The 23,525-nt window shown below is 44.5% G+C and overlaps 1 protein-coding gene across 1 annotated transcript in view; it reads right to left on the bottom strand.

Annotated features, from left to right (window-relative positions):
* Nucleotides 1-3,538: 3,538 nt before the first annotated feature.
* Nucleotides 3,539-23,525, bottom strand: part of SHC4 (SHC adaptor protein 4) — a 118,518-nt gene continuing 98,531 nt past the window's right edge. Inside the window, exons 10-12 of the mRNA XM_059702104.1 lie at nt 20,427-20,606; nt 7,169-7,422; nt 3,539-5,878 (exon numbers count right to left, since the gene is read on the bottom strand). Of these exons, the coding sequence (XP_059558087.1) occupies nt 5,723-5,878; nt 7,169-7,422; nt 20,427-20,606 (590 nt within the window). The 3' untranslated portion in view covers nt 3,539-5,722. The remainder of the gene's footprint in view (nt 5,879-7,168; nt 7,423-20,426; nt 20,607-23,525) is intronic.

The following is a 23,525-nucleotide window of genomic DNA, read 5'->3' as shown; positions in this document are numbered from 1 at the left end:
CTAGCAGCATTTAGTGTTGTTGCTATTTTTCGTTTTACCCATTCTGGTAGGTATGTGGTAATGTCTCCTTGTGATTTTAATTTGCATTTCCCTACTCGCGAATGGTGTTGAACCTATTTTCATGGGCTTATTTGCCATCTCTATATCATCAGGGATATGCCTGTGTTTCTTTGCCCATTTTCTAATTAGATTTTTTTACTGTTTAGTTTTAAAGAATTTTTTATATATTCTAAATATTAGCCCTTTTTCAGATTTCTGGTTGGCAAGTATTTTATTCCAGTCTATTGCTTATCTTTCATCTTCTTAACATTCTTTCACAGAGAAAAAATTTATATTTTTTAAATATAGCAGGCTAATTTTTAAAAAATATTTTTATTAATTTCAGAGAGGAAGGGACAGGGAGAGATAGAAACATCAATGATGAGAGGGAATCATTGATCAGCTGCCTCCTGCATGCCCCACACTGGGGATCAAGCCCACAACCCAGGCATGTACCCTGACCAGGAATCAAAACAAACCCTGACCTCCTGGTTCACAGATGCTCAACCACTGAGCCACAGCAGTCAGGCCAAAAATTTGTATTTTCAATGAAGTGTAATACACTAGGTTTTTGTTCTCTTTATTTTTTTTTTACCAGTGTGTTTTTTAATGGATCATGTCAAGTGCAAGAACTCTTTGCCTAGCCTTATATCCTGAAGATTTGCCCTTATTTTTTCTTTCATAAAAGTTTTATATTCAAGAAACCAAGATGGCCGAAACCGGTTTGGCTCAGTGGACAGAGCGTCAGCCTGCGGACTGAAGGGTCCCAGGTTCGATTCCGGTCAAGGGCATGTACCTGGGTTGCGGGCATATCCCCAGTAGGAGATGTGCAGAAGGCAGCTGATCGATGTTTCTCTCTCATCGATGTTTCTAACTCTCCATCTCTCTCCCTTCTTCCTCTCTGTAAAAAGTCAATAAAATATATTTTAAAAAAAATAAAAAAAAAGAAACCAAGATGGCGGCATAGGTAAACACCGGAGTTTGCTGCCTCAAACAACCACTTCAAAAATACAACTAAAAGACGGAACGGACATCATCCAGAACCACAGGAAGGCTGGCTGAGTGGAAATTCTACATTAGAGGGAAAGAGAAAAGCATACCGAGACTCAGAGGAGGGGCAGTGCGGGAGTAAAATACTAAGGTGCGGAGGTCCATGCGGAGCAGGCTGGCGGCTGAGGGCGCGGTTGTCTTTTTCAATCTGTCTTTTTCAATCGGGAGGGAGTCTCAGGCTCTGAGCTTCAGTTCCTGGTGAGTCTCTGGGGACCCAGACTCAAACAGGAGAAGCGGGACTGTCTGGCATCGGTCGGAACTCAGGGCAGCTTTCTCTCAAAGGGGCTGACAGGGATTTCCAGGATACTGAGAAGTGGAGACGCCATAACTGCTAGCCCTGCCCTGTTGATCCTGTGAGACCTGCCCCTCCCAAGCCCTGCAGGGAGGCTTTTGCTGGATAGCCTCAGGCAAAGGCTAGATTAGCACCTCCCTAGAGATTCAGGACCCAGGAAACCCAGAGGTCAGAGTGGGACCATCCAGTTTGCAGCTCTGTGGAACCATAAAGGACACACTCAGGGGGCAGACTCAGTGAGCACCAAAGCCCCATTGAAGCAAGTCTTGCCCCAGAGGGGTGTCTCCAGCACAGAAGTTCTCCCACTGCAGACATAGCTGATTCTCACAGCCAATTGGCCTGGAGGTCAATTCCTCTCAGTGATACCTACAACAATCAAGGCTTAACTACAACAAGACTGTGCACAAAGACCACAAGGGGGTGTACCAAGAGTGTCCTCCTCAGGTAATTGGGGAGGCTGAGCCACTGGGACCTATAAGACACCTAGCACAGAAAGCCACTTTATCAACACAGGGAAGCATAAAAAATGCAGAGACAAAGAAAAAGGACACAAATGACAGAAATGGAGGAAAGCAAACGACTGGATATAGAGTTCAAAACCACACTTTTAAGCTTTTTCAAGAATTTTCTAGAAACTGCCGATAAACTTAATGAGATCTACAAGAAATCTAATGAGACCCTCGAGGTAGTGATAAAAGACCAACTAGAAATTAAGCATACACTGACTGAAATAAAGAATATTATACAGACTCCCAACAGCAGACTAGAGGATTGCAAGAATCAAGTCAACGATTTGAAATACGAAGAAGCAAAAAACACCCAACCGGAAAAGCAAAATGAAAAAAGAATCCAAAAATACGAAGATAGTGTAAAGAGCCTCTGGGACAGCTTCAAGTGTACCAACATCCGAATTATAGGGGTGCCAGAAGAAGAGAGAGAGAGCAAGATATTGAAAACCTATTTGAAGAAATAATGACAGAAAACTTCCCCTACCTGGTGAAAGAAATAGACTTACAAGTCCAGGAAGCGCAGAGAACCCCAAACAAAAGGAATCCAAAGAGGACCACACCAAGACACATCATAATTAAAATGCCAAGAGCAAAAGACAAAGAGAGAATCTTAAAAGCAGCAAGAGAAAGAAAGTCAGTTACCTACAAGGGAGTACCCATACGACTGTCAGCTGATTTCTCAACAGAAACTTTGCAGGCCAGAAGGGAGTGGCAAGAAATATTCAAAGTGATGAATGCCAAGAACCTACAACCAAGATTACTTTATCCAGCAAAGCTATCATTCAGAAGTGAAGGTCAGATAAAGAGCTTCCCAGATAAGGAAAAGCTAAAGGAGTTCATCACCTCCAAACTAGTATTATATGAAATGCTGAAAGGTATCCTTTAAGAAGAGGAAGAAGAAGGTAAAGATACAAATTATGAACAACAAATACACATCTATCAACAAGTGAACCTGAAAATCAAGTGAATAATCTGATGAACAGAATGAACTGGTGATTATAATAGAATCAGGGTCATAGAAAGTGAGTGGACTGGCTATTCTTGGGGGGGAAAGGGGTGAGGGGGATGCAGGAAGAGACTGGACAAAAATCGTGCACCTATGGATGAGGACAGTGGGTGGGGAGTGAGGGAGGAGGGTGGGGTGGGAACTGGGAGGAGGGGAGTTATGGGGGGAAAAAAGAGAAATAAATGTAATAATCTGAACAATAAAGCTTTAATTAATTAAAAAAAAAGTTTTACATTCATGCTCATAATGCATTGAGTTAAAGTTTATGTAAAATGTGAGGTTCACTCTTTTGCCTCCAGAGGTCCGATTGCTCCAACACCATTTGTGGAATAATGACCCTGGTTTTGAGCCACCAAGACTGGTTGAGTCCCTCCACCGTAGCCATAGCTCCTAAAAAGCAGCCTTCCCACAGCTCTCTCACCTTCTGCTACTGTCTCCTCCCTCCCCCTTCCCTGGCCCCAAGGCTGTGTCCTCCCCTGTGCTTTCCCACACTCTGCCCACACCTTTGTAAAACGGAGTCCCTTTATTAACATCTCAAATTACCCACTTTAGGCGAGCCATCTGTTTCCTGTTGGGACTCTGACACAGCCCGCAAATGACACATTTTCCAAATCCCAAACATCAGACATATACTGTCGATAGTCACAAAGTAATAATCATTTATTTTTCTGAAAAGTCATTTACAGGTATTTATAGTCAAATGGACTTCCACTTTAAGACAGATGAAGATGAGAGTGTGTCAGTTAACGAGCATGCAATCAAACATTCCCTTTGTTGTTTCTTTCTGTTTTCAGAGAGTCTGTGGTGTTTGTAAGTATGGTATTTGCTCATCCAACTAAGATACCATCACAGTCAAATATTGATTTTCCATGTGCACTGCTCACATCCTTTATACTCTGCATTTTTTGGACCAGGAACTCTTTCTTGCTACCCAGGGAACACTGCTCCGCAGACTGACACCACAGCCCTTCTCTGCCTCTGATAAAGGTGATTAGATCACCCGTAAGTCTCTATGAGCTATTCTATACCCTCCTGAACCCCTTCCTTTATGAGGACAGATAATCAAGAACTAAGATGTATGCAAAAGTGATGAAAAATACATTCTTTCCTAGTTGTATAGAAGGAAACAAACCTGTCTAAGAAATTAATAGAATAAAGTAAAATGATAAACCTTTTCATAAAAATATTAGAGTTCAGTATGCTTGATTTCTGATGATTTCTATCCAAAAGAAGTTTCCCATACTGTATTTAAAACTTAGCAAATATATCACAATTACAAATATTAAGTTGTATCTACGTAGCCAAAATGAAGTGGAGTTAAGACTATTATCCAGATAATTGAGGATGAAAAAAACACTTTATAGTAATGGCCATATGTCTCCATGCAAAGGCAAGTGGAGGACTGAAGCAGTTTTCTTGCTACTCACAATAACCAAATCCACTTCTACCATATTTGCTTGTGTTATGCCACCGTTTCAATGTTTTTTACTGAAAGGCTTGGGGTGTCCACTACCTGAATGTTGATCTCAGTTGTGCCATTCATTCTGAGTATAGAGACAGACTAAAAGAGAATACTGAAGTTTTCACCTTAACTATACAGACTGGCGATCAACATTGCCATTACATGGAAATTTTGCTTTTTATAGACTTATGTGAGGGCTGAAAGGGACCCTAACCCAGTTCTCTCACATGAGAGACACGGCAATGGGAATCCAGACAGGTTCAGCAACTTGCTCGTGGTCACCCTGAAGACAGCCAGCCCAGTGCTTTTCCCTACACAGCGCTTAATTATACCATCACTTTCCCACTGTGTCTCTACATGGCAAACCTTTCCCACTGTTTCATTCACTATGTTTTCTCCCTTCTGCATTAGGCCTGATCTTATGTAGAAAAGGTGAGGGACCATCATGTAGTCACAGCCCATCAGGAGGAGATCTCCCCATCCTTTCAAATAAATTCAGCATTTTAAATAGTAATAGAACCAATTTGGATATTAATTATGAAGAACACTGGTTTGTTTGCCGTCTTTTAAATCCATGTACTCATGAGCTTTTTTTGGTGGGCAGAGAGATGGAGGGAGAAATATGATGAAATCAGAAATGACTACTAGATTTGGCCTCTTCAGCTTGTCACATGCTGCATACAAACAGTCCAAATAGCAAAAATCGAGAAATACTAGGCCACACAATTTGGGCCCCAACCCTTTAACCAGCAAATGGGGCAAGTCAATGCAACAGACCAATGTTTTCAGTGGCTTTTGATTTGATTCCACTGCCATAGACACAGTCCAGATTCAATGTCAAATTTATTTTAACATTGCAGTGAAAGTGCTAATAAACAGAAAAATGCAAGTCAATATCCATCAAGCAAATTGCTCCTTATTTTTGTAACGAGGAAAGATTTTTTTTTTTTTTTTGGCAAATGGTTCTGTAGTTATAGAATATGAAGACACTTAGAACTAATTTCCCCAATATGAAAATGTCCCCTAATGATCAGGTTGAAAGGCACATACCACTGCCCCAGCAGTTCATTCAAGTTGTCTTCAGCATGTGAGATTTTAATTGTGCTTTTAGCTTGTTATCAATGCAATATGGCCCTAAAAAGTGACATCCGTGCATATGTATAACTTTTCAAATGGACCAATCCTCTTCCCCTCTTCTGACTTCCACTTTCTGAAGACCAGTTTTCGTTAGTCCATGATGGTCTCGAAAGATGCACTTCACAGTTTGTGTTCTATTTTATCTAGAAACCAAGTTTGAATCATCCTTGTGTCCTAACACAAAATGGAGTTTCTTGAATCACCAGTGTGATGGTATTTCTATATTATCATTTGTTTAAATGCAAAAGTCCTGGAATATTATCTCTTTTCACTGGTTGTTTAAGGCTTACTTCACTTCCAGAAGAGATGATTGGCAAACTATTATCCATGTGGTATCTGATAAGGTGGCCGACATTATCAAATACATGATCCTTGGTCCTCACCTTGAAAAAGAGGAACAAAAGTATGTTAAATGATAATTGTTCTCCTGACAGATATAAACAACTGGGGGTTGGGGGGGGGGAGGATGACACATAACCCTGAAAGAGACATTTTGCTTAATGAAAAAAAGAAAAGATACTTTTCAACTCTATATCCCTTAGGAAAAAATACCTTTTTAAAACAACTGTCTCTCCCAGTTTGGAAAATGGTAAGCACTTGTCATCTATTTCTCCCTTCAGTTGTATCAATGTTTGTGTGCATATATATTGGTAATTGTTATATCTTTCTAGTGAATTGATTCTTTTATCATTATACTAGAGGCCTGGTGCACAAATTTGTGCACAGGGGTGGGGGGGGGGTGGGAGGAGACCCTCGGCCTGGCCAGTGATCGGGGCCAATCGGGGCCATCTCGCCCCAGTCCTAATTGGGTTGATCAGGGCCTGCTGGCTGGGGGAAGGGACCACAGGAGGTTGGCCGGTCGTGGGAGGTTGGCTGTGGAAACACACTGACCACCAGGGGCAGCTCCTGTGTTGACAGTATGCCCCCTGGTGGTCCGTGCAGGTCATAGCTACTGGCTGGTCATCCATTTGTCTAGTCATAATGGGTGCTTAGGCTTTTATATATATAGATAATATCATTCTTTGTCTCTTTTGACAGTTTTTCATTTTAATCCAGGATCATTTCTGTCTACAGGCAGCCTCTGCTCCAGCCATACATCTTGTATTGGCTTAACACCACTCTGCTGCTCTGCTCCTGTGGTTCCTTTCCTACCCTCCAAATGCCCTCCCCTTTAAAGATTTTGCCCTCTTTCAAGGTTCATCTTATATGCCAGACCCTGCAGGGACCCTTTCCGTGTGCCTCATCCGGAGAACTCCTCTATCCTGAGGAACACCTAATGCTTTAGCTGAACCATTCTTATGTCATTCATCCTTATAATTATTTAAGCATCAATTTTATGAAATCATAAGCACCCTGACAGCAAGAACTAAGTATGTGATACTGAGCAATAGTCAACTGTGAATAGTCAACCGTGAACTTCCATGGAGGTATTCATTGAATTGAATTGAGAGAGGCAGAAAGAGGTTGTCCTCTACTCGATCCTATAAGGTGCCTTCTACTCACATCCCTCCACTAACCTCTATTTAGGACTTGCTGCCCCAGCTGGAGGGTTCAAGTAAAAGTAAACCCTTAGCCTTGAACACTCTTCAACAATGTCAATAGGTTTGGGACCTGTCATTCAGAGTAACCAACCACAACATCCTGTAAGGACCACAGAGAGAAGGCAATAATACCTTGCCTTCGGGATCCACCAGAAGAAGATGCTTTGCCTGGCCTCCCTGGAGTCCACTCAGCACATACTGGCCAGGAGATGTGGCACTCTCTCGAACCAGAAAGTCCCCATCCTTCACTAAGAGGTTCTCTGCTGCCTTCCTGCTCAGCTTGCCGTGGTAGCAGTCTTCACTCCGCAGCTGCTGCTGAATGTACGGCAGAGACTGGGAGCTGGCATGCTGGGCCGTGGCACCTGGTTGAACAGTTTCAGGTGCTTCTGAAGTCAAAATACAAAAGGAGACATCACCAAGTTAACTCCTCATCCATCCACTTATTCGATCATTCACTCATTCAGCAAATATAACTTGAGCCCCTACTACGTGCCAGGCGCTATTTGAACAATGCTGTTCCTGGAACAAATGAGGGTTTTGTTTTGGGAACTTCCAACAGGCTCTAATTGAATGGTAGATCCAAACACTGCCTTTGGCTTCTGTTGTCGAGAGGCTTGCCCAGGTGCGGGAGTTTTTCCTTCTGACGAGAAATGGAACTGACGCACGAGAACTGCTTTTAGAGCTGCCGCAAGAGGCTTGTTATGTCCCAGGGGCTGTCTGTCAAAGACAGTGGTCGGCAAACTGCGGCTCGCGAGCCACATGCGGCTCTTTGGCCCCTTGAGTGTGGCCACAAAGTTTCAATCGCACTGTACGTGCGCGCCCACACGTGGTATTTTGTGGAAGAGCCACACTCAAGGGGCCGCAGTTTGCTGACCACTGGTCAAAGAGAAAGAGGCTTATGCTGTGTCTGGATTACAGATAACTTCTAAGATTTTTCCAAACTCTTTGAAAATGCCTATGGTAACTTTGGCAATGCCATTTTTTTAGCATTTAGCTTTAAGAAAACACAACAAATTACCAATGTGCTTCAGAGATGCTTCTAACCAAATACATCTAAGCTGTGCTGAACCTCAGAGTATTCCTATTAAATGACTACTCTGTTTGTGTCATTCACTGGCCTGGACAAAACAGAGTCAGTCGGGTAAAAGAAGGCAAAACATCAGGGAGGCATGGCCTGAGACAGCGCCCCACGCCTCTGCAGAGTAAGTCCTATTTAGAGTCGAGAGCACTGGGGTAACAAGGCACCTCCAGGCAGCACTTAATAATACCATTGATACTCTTAGTGATAATAGATACTGTGTAGTTCCATTTACCGAGTATGACAGGCACTGCTCATGCTTTATATACTAGTATACTACTTGGTTTCACTCTCAAAATTAGGTAGGCAAGGCAATGGATCTTTACAAAGGTTAGATGACTTGTGCAAAGTCACACTGCTAATACGGTGCAGGTCTGAGATTTGAAACAAGTTCTGACTCCAAAGCCCAGGTTATTCATCACCACACGCTAAGGCAGTGGTTCTCAACCTTGGCTGCACATTAGAATCACCTGGGAATCTTTTTAAAATCCTGATTTCTGGGCCTCATCCTCCGGAAATTCTGTTTCTTTGTTATGGGGTGGGGCCACAACACTAGTAACAAAGAAACAGAATTTCCGGAGGATGAGGCCCAGAAATCAGGATTTTAAAAAGATTCCCAGGTGATTCTAATGTGCAGTCAAGATTGAGAACCACTGCTCTAAGGTGACTGACTTCCTTGCTTTGATGGGAAAATCTTTCCATTTCACAAGGTCTATCCACTCCATTCCTGTAGTGCCCACAAGGATCCTTAGAAGATAACAAGGCTGTCAGGATGATATACAGCATCTCCAGAAGGAATAACATAAAATTCTTAGGTCTGAATCCAGGTAAGAGTCATACGATTCCTTACGGCAAATTTACCAGGAAAATAACCATAGAAATCGGGCTTTGTCTTTAAATGCAAAGGACGTTTTGCATAGAAACCAGCCTTCACCTTTATAAATGCAACGGGGGTGTTCACATGTCCTTATGCAAGGGTCTCACATGAAAAATCCTCTGGCTTCTGAGACTTAGAACTTACACAAGACAATCCTATGAAGTCACTGATGTAGGGAATCAGTGCCCTGTAGGCACAATCCAGCTCTCCTGTTAATATGTTATAGCTTTGTCCCTGCTTAAGAACTTCTCTACGTAACACAATTATAATGCAGCACTATTTAAAAAATATCTTTAGTCTATATCTAGTGTCTATAAATATTCGCCTCTATTGTTGCTGGGGGAAGCCTGAAGAAATGTGTCTAGATTTGATAATACTTGTAGTTGGGCTTAGTGCTGCCTGCTTGAGGCATAACAGGGGACTTCTGATGAGTAGCTGTGTGTGTGTGTGTTTATGTTTGTGAAAAAGAGTTTGTGCAAGAGTGGGGGAGGAGCATGCATGTGTGTGGCACACACATCTTGGTGCATGGTGGTTTTGGTTTCTTCTGAGAGTATGGTGGAGAGCTTTTGGACAAGGACACAACAAAAGAAAAAGAGACATTATATCATCATGAAAAGAGGCAACAGATCATGGGCCAGCCAGAGGGTCTGGACAATATTTTCCCAACTCAGTTTCTCACAAGATACACTGTGCTAGGAGATTCCAGTCATCCAAACATTTGCTGAAAATCTAATTCTACTGAAAGAGAAAATCTCACAGACTTTTGTAAATTTTAGTTTTGATTTTAAAAGTTACCCAGGCTAGTTCTTTTAAATCTTGGAAAAATAAAGAAGATGAATCACCTCTGGCTCTATCACCAAATACAACCACTCTTAACATGGTGGTGCATTATCTATTATCTTGACCCTTCCCTCACATAAAGTTAACTTTGAGAAAGATAATCATACTTTCAATGTAGTTTTTTATATGTAATTCCCACACAATATTTAATAAATTATTGACTTGATATATTTTCCCAGAAGTAGTGAGGGTTAAAGAAGCAACAAGGAAAGCCACTCTAGACTTAACTGAGACCAAAAAAGAAAAAAAGTGATAGGAATCCTGGTAGAAAGTCATCATGTCATCTTGGAGTTCCCAATAGTAACTGGAGACATATTTGATCACAATCAAAACTTCAGGAAAGCACACGAGAGATGTGAATTTCCACACCCATATGCAGCTGACGGGCAAACCTCTGAAAAGGGGAATAGAGCTTAAGAAAGAAAAGTCTAACATGCGAAGTCTAGAATTAGCAATTGCAAGTAATGTCGATGAGAAAGGAAGGATGAGACCTTTAAAGAAACGAAACTAATGTGAACTGTGAAGACAGCATTCTGATGCAGTCAGCTTTTACAAGCACACGTAAAAGGATGTTTGGATAATGTTGACTATTATCAAAGGACTGGAAGAAAACTGTTTACAGAATTAAAAATGTATACAAAAGTCAGGATATTGGATAGCAACATAACTAAAGGTAAACTAGAAGAGGGATCTAAAGGTGTGAGAAGCGTGTCCAGGTTGGGGACAATCCTCAGGTTTCTGCTGTGGGAGGAAAAGCCCACCCTTGTCTCCCCGTAAGTGTTATAATGACTCCATCTCTGACTCAGGAGGACGCTAAGTAGTGAATTCTCTTCATTCGGGTAGCTATATTTTATAAAGTTACCATGAACACCGAATTAGTGAAAAGTGAACCATTGAACCTGGGGGTCATGCAGGGTTAAGTTCCTCCAGGCCTCAGGTCACCACATGTTCATCAGTCATACAACACCTTGCTTTATGCGTGCTTCTGTTTAAAGACACCTTCCATAGTATATATTTTTGATTCGTTAATGCATGGCCAACAGCCTGAACGAAGCTTATCTAACACATATTTTCTTGGTAAGGCACATCACAGCTTCTTGAGCTTAGGAATGCTTGACAGAACTTCAACACTACACTTAGAGGCCATTTGAAACAGCAAAGCCACAGAGAAATATCACAAACTGTGAAAAGCATGACACCATGTAGACAGGAAAAGGACACTTGCTTACAAAATGAAAGCTGAAGCAAGAAGGCAGAGCACTGCCTTGTTCCACCTCAGCTGGGAATGTGCACGTTGGGCAACTCTAATTTTTCATTGCTCTGCACACGCCTGCAAATGGCCACAAAAGTGCCATGACTGTTGATTTGGGGGTATGGATACATTTTACTGAGTGAGCAAATTCTCAAATACGGGATCCATGAACAATGAGAATCAACTGTATATTGTTTATTAGTATGGATTACTGGGCATCTGAAAATTATAAAATAGGGACTTATTTGCATTTTGAGGGGAAAATATGTTCATTCTATAAGATGTCTAAAAGTTGCTAGTAAAATATGTTAATGTAAAATGTTAAGCATATATGAAGGGCTGAAATACTACCCAGAGAAAACTTATCTGTAATATAAAGGAAAATGCACATGTCTATCCTATATAATAAAAGAGAAACATGTAAATTGACAGTCCCTCTGCTATGTTCACCAGCCAATCAGGAGTATGCAAATTAACACAACAAAGATGGTGGGTTAATTTGCATGCACAGGCACCGGGCAGAGAGCAGAGCGGGAGAGCTGGCAGAGAGTGGAGCAACTTGGGGAACTTGGCTCCCTAAGCCGCCAGACAGAGAGCAGAGAGGGAGAGCTGGCGGCTTGGAGGACTTGGCAGAGTGGGAGGCCATGGGACAGAGACAGAGCAGGAAGGGAAAACCAAGAGCGCAGGGAGCACCAGGAATGCTGGGAATAGTAGTTCTGGTGGCAGCTCCAGGACCAGAAGCAGAAGCCCAGAGCGCGGGGAGCACCAGGAATACTGGGAATCATAGTTCTGGTGGCAGATGGATCTCCTAGACACTAGAGCAGTGATGGCGAACCTTTTGAGCTCGGCGTGTCAGCATTTTGAAAAATCCTAACTTAACTCTGGTGCCATGTCACATATAGAAATTTTTTGATATTTGAAACCATAGTAAAACAAAAAATTATATTTTTGATATTTATTTTATATATTTAAATGCCATTTAACAAAAAAAAATCAACCAAAAAAATGAGTTCGCGTGTCACCTCTGACACACGTGTCATAGGTTCGCCATCACTGCACTAGAACAAAGTGAGCCTGGAGCAAGTTACTGTTGTGGTGGGGGATGGAGGGCAAGCAAAGGTGAGAGACATAAGTAAAATCAGAGTGTCTAGGAAAAATTAAAGGGAAGATATCCTAAAACTTCCAGGAAATCTCCACCAATGAAGCAAAGAAAAAAAAAGCCTCTATTATTCTGTGAGCAACAAACCAAACTGGGTTGGGGGTCTCAGATAATTCGCTCATATGATTGCAAAGACAGACAGAAACTCCTGGATTGGAGAGGGCTCCCCTGAGGGCTCCCAGATTGGAGAGGGTGCAGGTCAGCCTGAGGGACCCACCCCAGTGCACGAATCTTTGTGCACCGGGCCCCTAGTTAAGATATATTACAAAGCCACAAAAATTAGTATATAGTAATTAATATACTGGTATAGAACAGACAAATAAACCATCAGAAAAAGTATTCATGTATATAAAAGGCTCAGAAACAGACTCACATATATAGAGTCTAAAAGAAAAATCTAACATGCAAAGTCTAGCATTAGCAATTGTAAGTAATGTCAATGAGAAAGGAGGGATGAGACATTCAAAGAAATGAAACTAATGCGAATTGTGAAGACAGCTTATTGATACAGTCAGTTTTTAAAAGCACACGTAAAAGGATGTTTGAATAATATCGACTATTATATTATCAAAGGACTGGAAAAAACTGTTTACAGAATTAAAAATGTATACAAAAGTCAGGATATCAGATAGCAACATAATGAAAGGTAAACTAGAAAAGGGATATAAAGGTGTGAGCAGAGTGTTAGATAACACTGTTAGACTCCCCCTACCTCATATAAAATATAAATTTCAAGTTGAATAAATATTTTATTACATAAATAAAACAATAAAGCTGATAGAAGAAAATGTAGTAGGAGCTGGATAGAGAAGAGAAAAATTTAATCCAAAGCAAATAGAAGGAAGATATACTAAAGATAAAAATGGAAATTAATGAAATAGAAAATAAAAAACAATAGAGAAAATGAAACCAAAACTTAGGTACTTTGAAAAGATCAATTACGCTTAATAAATCTTAATGAACACTGATCAAGAAAAGAAGAGAGAAGACAGAAAATACCAATGACAAGAAAGAGAGAAGGCATCCTTCAGGCAATAAAAGGATAATAAAGGAATATTATGGGACATTTCATGTAGAACTGACTCTAAGTGAATAAAGCACAATCCTACTAAGTTTTTCGGTAAATTACACTGCCAAAGAAACCACAGCCTCTTCTGGTCTGGCTGTTTGGCCTCTTAAGCAAACTCCAATCTCTTGAGCCCATGCCAACAGGAATAGGCTGTGAAAGTTGTGACGCTCCCAAGAAAGACACATTCTCCAGCATCTCCTTTCAATGTACACATGGAGGATGATGGCAGAAACATCCCGGAAGGCACAGGTCCAGCCCCCAGATAACAGCAGACGAGGAGTCCTCTCCTAAAGCAGAACCAGCGTCCAGGCAGATCATCATCTCCCACCTCCAGCTCAGAGAGCCTGCACATCACCCCTGGCAGGATGAGGCAGTCACTAGAACCAATGGCCGCGGTGTGTTTTGCGTGCTCCCCTTTTGTAAGTGTGAGATTGTACTGCAGTTATCTTACTCCGTTTCCACCAGCAATTTTGGTTGTGCAGGAGGGCAGACAACTTGGCAAGTATAAGAATCCCTACCCAATCTTGATCGAGGGGACTCATGCCACCCAGATGTCATGGACTTTTAAGCTGCATGCTCTAACCAGATGGGGTATTTTCAAAGCCTTCCTTTGGGAGAGAGCAAATGGGTTCTCTGTGAAGAGAGCTCATTGGGGTGGCAGAAAAGTAGCAGGGACAGCTGTTCACCAATGTCTCTCCTCCCTTTCATTACATGCTAGTTTTAGCTGAGCACATGGCCACCCAGCTAGAGTAACATTGTTAGCCCCTTTGAAGCTAGGTATGGCCACATGACTAAGTCCCACAAATAGCAGGTGGGAAGAAATGATGCCTGCTTTTCTGAGTCACGTCTTTTAAAGGAATGTATGTGTATGTATGCCTCTTGCCTTTCTCTCTGCCCACTGGCTGAATACAGATATGATGGGGACTGGCCAAGCAGCCACTTTAGACCAGAGAGTGAGCCAGGTGTTAAGAATGACAAACTTCCTATCAGACCTGAACCACCAATTTTGGGGGCTAATAGGTAAAATGAATGAACTTCAGTCCTTTTTACACTATAATATTTCTTTGTTATGGAAGCTTTAGACTGAAACTAACATAAATTGGTACAAAAATTAAACAGTATGAGAACTAATGATTCCTCTGCCTTGTGTGATGAGAGTAAGGACTGTGCCAGAGCTTTCCTATGCTGGCTGTATGCCAGGATGAAGTGAGGAGCCCTGATGCTATGCTTGAGAGCTATTAGGTCATTGTCTCATTTTACTGAACTAATCAGTGAGCTTTTGAACGAATAAGGGAGGCTAAGGATGCCTCAAGAAGCTAGAAAGAAATAGGAGGAAACATTAGGGGAGAAAGGTTAAAAGGTGTATTTAAGATATTTTGCAGAAAAGTATGTCCAAAGTTATCCCTACTCCATCTCTACTAGATTTTCTTAACTCAACATTATTTATATTTCCGGAGCTGGATTTGAATTTTTGGAGGGAGTAACGATAAGATGAAATGAACCTGGAGGGGGTAGCAAGAAGCCCAGGAGAGCTATGGTACATCCAATCCTAATGGGAATAAAGAGAAGAGAGCACTAGAGGCCTAAATTATTAAAACTGTTGCCTCCAAGGCAGAGAGAGGGGAAAAGGATGAATAAAGAAGGCTGGAGTCAGTGAGAACACATGTGACATTACTATTTTGGATATAGCAGGACTTATTTACTTTCCACCAATGTCAGGATGATGTTACGGATTAATTTTGCCTTTTCACATTATAAAATTGTTTATGATAAAAGGCAAAGTTTCTTTGCTTGAGTTGTGAGCATTTTTAACATTAAAGACTCGGTTATAAAGGCACTGCAGTTGAGAATCAAGGACTAGGTCAGATCACCTGACTCAGGCCATATTTCTAATAATAGGTTGCTGCTCTGAACAGCCCATGACGTGGAAGCTGCCAATGTAAAGTCTTATAAAGTGACTTTTAAAATCTGAGGTCCACAAACTTGTTTTCAAAAAGCTGTGCCTCTCACAAATACTACCTTATCCAAACAGGATACTCTCCAGTGTAGCTAAGTTCGCTGCAGGAATCTGCATTCACTGCATATCCCATTACCCAGGGCACAAGCTTCCCCCTGTGATGGATGTGGAGCTACACGACCCAGATCCCCCTTCAGGGAAGGACCAAGAGCCCCAGGTGTCAGCAGCCAGCCTCCAGCCAACCATCCCCGCAGGGTCTGCCTCAGCTGCAGGGAGCTGTCCTACCCCCTCAGGCAAGCCCTCTTGTGGCCCACGTCCAGAGACTGAGATAAGTGGGGCCAATGTATGCCACTCTCACAGGCCCATAAGCTCTCTGCAGGGTTGGCTGAGGTTTTGCTAATCCCTCCCGGCCCCAGCCTGCTTCCTGCCCCTCCCTTCCTGATAACTGATCCCAATCAAGACCCTGCATGACAAGCCCCATCTCAGTGTCTGCTTCCAGAAAACCAACCCAGCAGGGATGTTTGAGAGCCAAGAGTGATCTTGGAAAGCGTGTAAGAAGACGGCCCATTCGCCACCTGTCTGGCCACGAGGACGTCTGTTTCTTAGTCTAGACCAGGGGTGGGCAAACTTTTTGACTCGAGGGCCACAATGGGTTCTTAAACTGGACCGGAGGGCCGGAACAAAAGCATGGATGGAGTGTTTGTGTGAACTAATATAAATTCAAAGTGAACATCCTATCTAATAAAACAGAAACATGGTAATTGGCATACGACCGCTACCATTTTCATTGGCTAATCAGCGAGATATGCAAATTAGTCGACAGCCAAGATGGCGGCTAATTTGCATATGTCAGCCCCAAGCCTCAGACTGAGGCTTTAGGCTGGGGCCTGGGCTGAGCCATCCAGCAATCATTGATGGCGGCAGCGGAGGGGAACCAGGCGGAGCCAGCCAGCTATGCTTGATGGCAACAGCGGCAGGAAGCTGGGGGTGCTCGGGCCCAAGCCTAAAGCCTCCGCCAGAGGCTTTAGGCTTGGGCCGGTCCAGCCAGCCAGGGATCCTTGATGGCAGTTGCAGCGGGGAACCGGGACGGAGCCAGCCAGCAATCGGTGGCGGCGGGGAGCTGGGGGTGCCCCAGTCCAGGCCTAAAGCCTTGGCCAGAGGCTTTAGGCTTGGGCCGGGGAGGAGCCAGCCAGCGATTGTTGATGGCGTCGGCTGCAGGGAGCTGGGGGTGCCCCGGCCCAGGCCTAAACCCTCAGCCTGAGGCGTTAGGCCTGGGTCAGGGAGGAGCCAGCCAGAGATCGTTGATGGTGGGGAGCATGGGGGGGTCCGGCCCAGGCCTAACGCCTCAGCCAGAGGCTTTAGGCTTGGACTGGGGCGGAGCCAGCCAGCAATAGTTTATGGCGGCTTTGGCGGGGAGCTGGTGGTGCCCAGGTCCAGGCCTAAAGCCTTAGCCTGAGGCTTTAGGCTTGGGCCGGGGAGGAGCCAGCCAGCAATCATGAACCAGCGATCCTTGATGGCCAAGGCGGCTGCAGGGAGCTGGGGGTGCCTCAGCCCAGGCCTAAACCCTCAGCCTGAGGCTTTAGGCCAGGGCCGGGGGCGGAGCCAGCCAGCGATCATTGATGGCAGAGGTGGCGGTGGGGAGCTGGGGGTGCCCAGGTCCAGGCCTAACGCCTCAGCCTGAGGCGTTAGGCCTGGGCCAGGGAGGAGCCAGCCAGCGATCTTGATGGCAGCAAAGGTGGGGAGCATGGGGGAGGGTCCCCGGCCCAGGCCTAACACTCAGCCAGAGGCTTTAGGCTTGGACCGTGACGGAGTCAGCAAGTGATCCTCATGGTGACTTTGGCAGGGAACCGGGTCAGAGCCAGCCAGTAATTGGTGGCGGGGAGCTGGGGGTGCCCCGGTCCAGGTCTAAAGCCTCGGCCTGAGGCTTTAGGCCGGGGCCAGGGGGAGCCAGCCAGCGATCAGCGGCAGGGAGCTGGGGGGGGCGGGGGGCGCCGGCCCAGGCCCAGGCCTAACACCTCAACCAGAGGCTTTAGGCTTGGGCCGGGGAGGAGCCAGCCAGGGATCATTGATGGCTGCAGCGGCGGGAAATCAGGGCGGAGCCAGCCAGTGATCCTTGATGGCTGTGGCAGCTGCTGTGGGGAGCTGGGGGTGCCCCGGCCCAGGCCTAAAACCTCGGCCTGAGGCTTTAGGTTTGGGCCGGGGAGGAGCCAGCCAGTGATCATTGAGCCAGTGATCATTGAGCCAGCGATCATTGATGGCGGCCCAGGCCTAACACCTCAGCCTGAGGCTTTAAGCTTGGGCCAAGGAGGAGCCAGCCAGCAATCGTTGATGGTGGCAGCGGTGGGGAGCTGGGGGTGACCCGGCCCAGGGCTAATAACTCTCCAGAGGCTTTAGGCCCGGCAGGGGCCATACTGGCAATTGGTGTGAACTACAGAGGAAACACCTTTTCTGACTGCTGATTGGCTAAGCTCCCTGTGGTCACTGGTAATATTCTTAGTAACTTGGGTAATGAGAGTCCAAATAGGTGATCTAGGGTTTTTCCACCTCACTCCTGGAGAAAAAAAGGAAGGTCTGCTGCTGGAGGGTTAAGAAATGTCATATCCTGCCCTAGCTGGTTTGGCTCAGTGGGTAATACCTCGGCCTGCCCAACGCAGATTCTGGGTTCAATTCTGACCAAGGGCATGTACCTAGGTTGCAGGTTCCTCCCTGGCCCAGGCCCAGGTCAGGGCTCATGCAGGAGGCAACCAATCAAAGTGTTCCTCTCACTTTGATGTTTCTCTCTGTCTTTCCCTTTCCCCTCCACATTCTCTAAAAATCAATGGAAACATATCCTTAGGTGAGGAGAAGGAAGGAAGGAAGGAAGGAAGGAAGGAAGGAAGGAAGGAAGGAAGGAAGGAAGGAAGATGGAAGGATGGAAGGATGGATTTTTTCACGGTAAAGGGACTGGAGTCCGTGTTGATGAAAACATCTTGGTGGCTGCAGTGACTGACAGTGGCTGCAACAGTGCGGTGATGGGGCTGCGGCCTTCCCCTGGTCAGCCTGGTTGACTCCCACAAAGGGAGGCCAGACTGTGGCTTAGGCCCACTCCCCAAGGGGAGCAGGGAGCAGGTAGTAGGACATCCCCTAGGGCTCCCAGTATGTGATAGGGGGCAAGCTGGGCTGAGGGACCCCCCCCCCCCGCCAGTGCACAAATTTTTGTGCACCGGGCCTCTAGTCATTACATAAAAGGGTACGGTCTTTTTTTTTTTAAACGGGCCGGATCCGGCCTGCGGCTGTAGTTTGCCCACGGCTGGTCTAGAGCTGTGGTTGGCAAACTGCGGCTTGCGAACCACATGCAGCTCTTTGGCTCCTTAAGTGTGGCTCTTCCTAAGCCTTAGGAGTACCCTAATTAAGTTAATAACAATGTACCTACCTATATAGTTTAAGTTTAAAAAATTTGGCTCAAAAGAAATTTCAATCGTTGTACTGTTGATATTTGGCTCTGTTGACTAATGAGTTTGCTGACCACTCGTCTAGAGCAGTGGTTCTCAACCTTGGCTGCACATTAGAATCACCTGGGAATCTTTTTAAAATCCTGATTTCTGGGCTTCATCCTCCGGAAATTCTGTTTCTTTGTTATGGGGTGGGGCCACAACATTAGTAACAAAGAAACAGAATTTTTGGAGGATGAGGCCCAGAAATCAGGATTTTAAAAAGATTCCCAGGTGATTCTAATGTGCAGCCAAGGTTGAGAACCACTGGTCTAGAGAGTTCAGGTGATCTGGTTAAGCCAAGGCTCAGCAAAGTCTCCATTCACATTTCATCTGGCCACCTGGCCACGCCAGCTGTGCGGTCCCTTGGCAGTTTGGGAAAGGCCTCCTGGGCCAGTGAAAGGACCTGCTCAGCAGCGTGTTCTCCATCCTTGGAATGAACCAGATCTGACACCAAGCCAACCTCTGAACCCAACACGCATCAACATTTTATGAGAAGCATGTTTTGTTTATTTTTCAGTTGATTGTATGCTTTTGGCTTGTTTTTGCTTTTATTTATTTACTAGAGGCCCGATGCACGAAATTCGTGCAAGGCACTCGGCCCTCGCAGCCCTGGCTTTGTCCAGAAGGTCCTTCCGCTGTTCAGCCGTCGGGTCTAATTAGCATATTACGCTTTTATTACTATAGATGTTCCTGTGTCTGCATTTATCCCTGGAAGCAATCGGCAAGAAAGTGATGTATTTTAAGATTAAGTACAGTCTTAGTGTTTTTACTCACAGTCTACAGTTTTAAAAAGGAGCCGTCTTATTTTAGTGCTGAATAGATGACTTACCAAGGGGTTGTGAAAAGAGTAAAATTAACATCATCAATAAACAGAACCGAAGTCATGGCCATTGTTTCTCATGCAAACAAACAAATTCAAAATTATCTCCTGGCTTTGACCATCCTCCCTTCAGCAAGAGCACATAGCAAAATTGAAAGGATGTGAAAAGATGATTTAAACCTCACTTCCTCAAGAGAGCCTTCTCTGACCTTCCCAGACCAGGCTCCGTCTCTCTGCTTTCCTAGCAGTTTGTACTGTCCCTTTGAAGCCCATACCACGAAGTCCCCACATTTTGGAATCTATTATCTCCACAAAATTCTGTTAATAACTGTTATTATCTGTTATTGTGGTGAGGGGCTGAGGCCAGAAAGAATCCTTTTGGCTTCCTGAAAATGAGGCCAAGGAAAGAGCCTTCTTTCATGTGAGACAGTGTAGTGAGCTCCACAGTAACCCCAAAAGATTAGGTTCAAGTCCTAACCCCCCCATACCGGTGACTGTGACCTCATTTGGGAAAAGGGTCTTTGCAGATGTCACTGATGTTCTCGAGATGACCTCTTCCTGGGTTTAGGTGGGCCCTAAATTCAGAAGCTGCTGTCTTATAAGAGAGAGAAGAGGGAGATCTGAGAGGCAGGGTGAAGGCCAGGTGAAGACTGAGGTGAAGACAAGCCAAGGAACTAGGAGAGGCCTGGGACAGATTCTTCTCCAGAGCTTTCAGAAGGCACTACCCCAGCTAACATGTTCATTTAGGATTCCTGGCCTCCAGAACTGTGAAACAATGAATTTCTGTTGTGTTAAGACACCCAGTTTGCAGCAATTTGTTACAGCACCTACAGGAGACTAATACAGACAGAAAATAGCTACTTACTTTCACGGTGCCACAGGCTCCCCAGCAGCTGGGCGGAGCTTGGATTCCGGGCAGAGCCCAGTGCGCTGTGAAGAGCCTGCGTGTTGATGTAGCAGGGGTCGTCGAAGAGATCCACTCGACACGTGTGCTTCATTAACGCGGTGTCCCTTTGGGACGGCACTGCTCTCTCGTGGGCATTACCTGTAGTGATTAGTTGAGATCAGTGAATCATGTTCTGCTTTGCAAACAATAAATGAAATAATATTTGAGTCTAGAATTGATAGGAAGCCAAAAGCCACCCTCATCCCTTAGAAGGATTGAATATTGACCTATAGAAATAAGATAAGCTCTGGTCTTTGAGGAAAAGCTCCCTCTCATTCGTCTCCCTGCCTCACGGCTTCAAACAGACAGAAAAGGAGCAGGAAGATCCCGGAGAACAGCCAGGCAGGAAAAGGGCCGACTGTCCAGCAAACAGACCAACCGGCAGACAACATTGCTCAGAGCTGCAGTCCAGAACCAAGAAAACACACGTGCCACATAGAACCTGAATACCAATTATTCAAACTCCTTTCCAAAAAACTCATTCCTTGATTTAAAATTATTTAGAGTGGGAAGCCTCTCTTCTCTCTATGCTCAGTTTTGTTCTGCCCAGCTCAGCCTTGCAGCAAGGACTGGTATTTCCACTGTTTTTTATCAGAAAGGACTCAGCCCTCAGGCCAATTCCTCCACTCCCCTGACTATCTCCTCCATCTCCCTGACTCCATCCTCTCCTCTCCATTCTATTCTGCACATTATGGCCAAAATGACCTTTTTAGAAGGTCACTGAAAATCTCATCGTATTTCTCAGAGGTTCAAAACCCTTTAATTCCTTCCATTGCATCTTCAGATAAAGCTCAAAGTCTTCAACAAGCCCGTGGCCCTCCTCCTGGCCACCCAGCTTCCCTGGTAACCCCTCTTGTCCCGCCTGGGCTCACGTTGGCCTTCTCGCAGTATGATCCCCACCACAAGGCCATCTTCTGATGGACATGCTCTTCTCTCCCCTTCTCCATCATCCTCATCCTTCAGGTGTCAGTTCAAACCTCACTTTCTCAAGAGAGCCTTCGCTGACCTTCTCAGACTAGGTGCAGTCTCTATTTTCCTAGCAGTTTGTACTTGGCCTTTGAAGCCCATATCACAAGAATAATATATTTTGCCCTGGCCAGTTTTGCTCAGTGGATAGAGCGTCGGCCTGCGGACTGAGGGGTCCCGGGTTCGATTCTGGTCAAGGGCATGTACCTTGGTTGTGGGCACATCCCCAGTGGGAGGTGTGCAGGAGGCAACTGATCAATGTTTCTGACTCTCTATCCCTCTCCCTTCCTCTCTGTAAAAAAAATCAATAAAATATATATTTTTTAAAAAAAGAGTAATATATTTTGTTGCTTATTATTTTTTAAGGTGTGTACTACATCTGAACTGCATGTTCCATGAGGACAGGGATCCTGTCTGTCTTGTTCACGGCTGCTACTCCTGCTCCTAGCACATGCCGGGCACATAAAATGACATCAACAACAGTTGCTGGATGAACGGATATTAGCACCATCGTTCACTACCTGATGTCAGGTAGTTCCATACTTTGTACCATCCAGATGGTTCTGTCTTGAGAATGCCAGGATGGAGTTTTTTTGCTTTGCTATTGAAACCAGTACATTTATAGTTTTTGGCCACATGTGCTACGAGATCACCAAGACGCACATGAAGTGGTGGCAGTGGCATTCCATCGTCCCACCATAAAACAACATCAGTCCTTCTATTGTTCCAGTCGTTAAACCCCTCCCATGTGGCCCAAAAGGGACCAACTTCACATTGGACTTCACATCATGGTGAATAGTTGTACGATGTAATGCAAAGCATGGAAACCCGAGTGCACCGACTCAGGGAAACCCAACCGGAAGACAACAGCTCTTAATACCTGCTCCTCCTTTACACCTTGTCTGGCTATTGGTGTCACATGTCACCTGGTGCCATGTCATGTTCTATACATGGTCTACCCTGAGGGAGGAGTGGGATTTCTAGAGGGAGAGGTTGGCAAGACACCTCATTTGTTTGCAGCACATGACAATTTGCATCTGCTTGGTGAGGTGGATTTATGAAGTGTGTTATCTCGTTTAATCTAAACTTACTTTCACAAATGCTTAAGTGGCTAAAAGATCACTGCAAATAAATCAAGAATTGAAGATTATTCTTTTTAGTACAAGCTCCTCCTCGGCTGCATTAGAGCTTCTAAGAGTAATATAATTAAATGCAAAGTTTAATCTACCAAAAGTTGGAATTATTGAGATTTGAAATGTGGATTTATATCAATTTTATTGATCAATAAATGCTTTAAATGTATATTGGGCCTTGAGATATTATCTAATGAGACTATTCAGCCAATGTAATTAGCAAGACATTTTTAGAAAATGTTTATCATTTACTCTAACTTCGAAAATTTCTATTTTTGTGTGTTTTATTATACATGCATAATATATTAGTATACGTGTCGACAGCTTATACATGATTAAATTACATTTAGGAGTGCCTGCTCATAAAAATTTACTGAAAGTGGAATATGATCAAAAGTGTCTGCAAGCAGTGTGCTTCTGAATGAACAGGGGCCTGACTTCAGATCCCTGTGTTCTCTCTTACTATTTGTGTGGCGTGAGGCACACCACTTAACCTCTCCAACTATCGTTTTTGTAAAATGGGGGGGGGGTGCCTCACTTAAAATATGGCTGTGCGGATTAAATGGAAGAATATGGCCGAGACCCTCACTGAGCATAGAGCCTGCCTCCCAGTAGGCATTCAGTAGCAGGTCCCTATCAATGCTCAGTGTGTATTTATTCACTGATACTGGGCCTCTGCACACAGTGCTTAGTTCCTGCTGTAATAGCCACCCCATCCCTTTCTATGGTTTTTTAAATACATTTTTATTTATTTCAGAGAGGAAGGTAGAGGGAGAGAGAGAGATAGAAACCTCAATGATGAGAGAGAATCATTGACTGGATGCCTCCTGCACGCCCTCTACTGGGGACGGAGCCCACAGCCCAGGCATGTGCCTTGACCAGGAATCGAACTGTGACTTCCTGATTCGTAAGTCAATGC

Source organism: Myotis daubentonii, chromosome 1, assembly GCF_963259705.1.
Source record: "Myotis daubentonii chromosome 1, mMyoDau2.1, whole genome shotgun sequence".
NCBI lineage: Eukaryota > Metazoa > Chordata > Mammalia > Chiroptera > Vespertilionidae > Myotis > Myotis daubentonii.
Note: the sequence above shows the minus strand (reverse complement) of the source record. Positions and strands in the feature narration are given on the sequence as shown.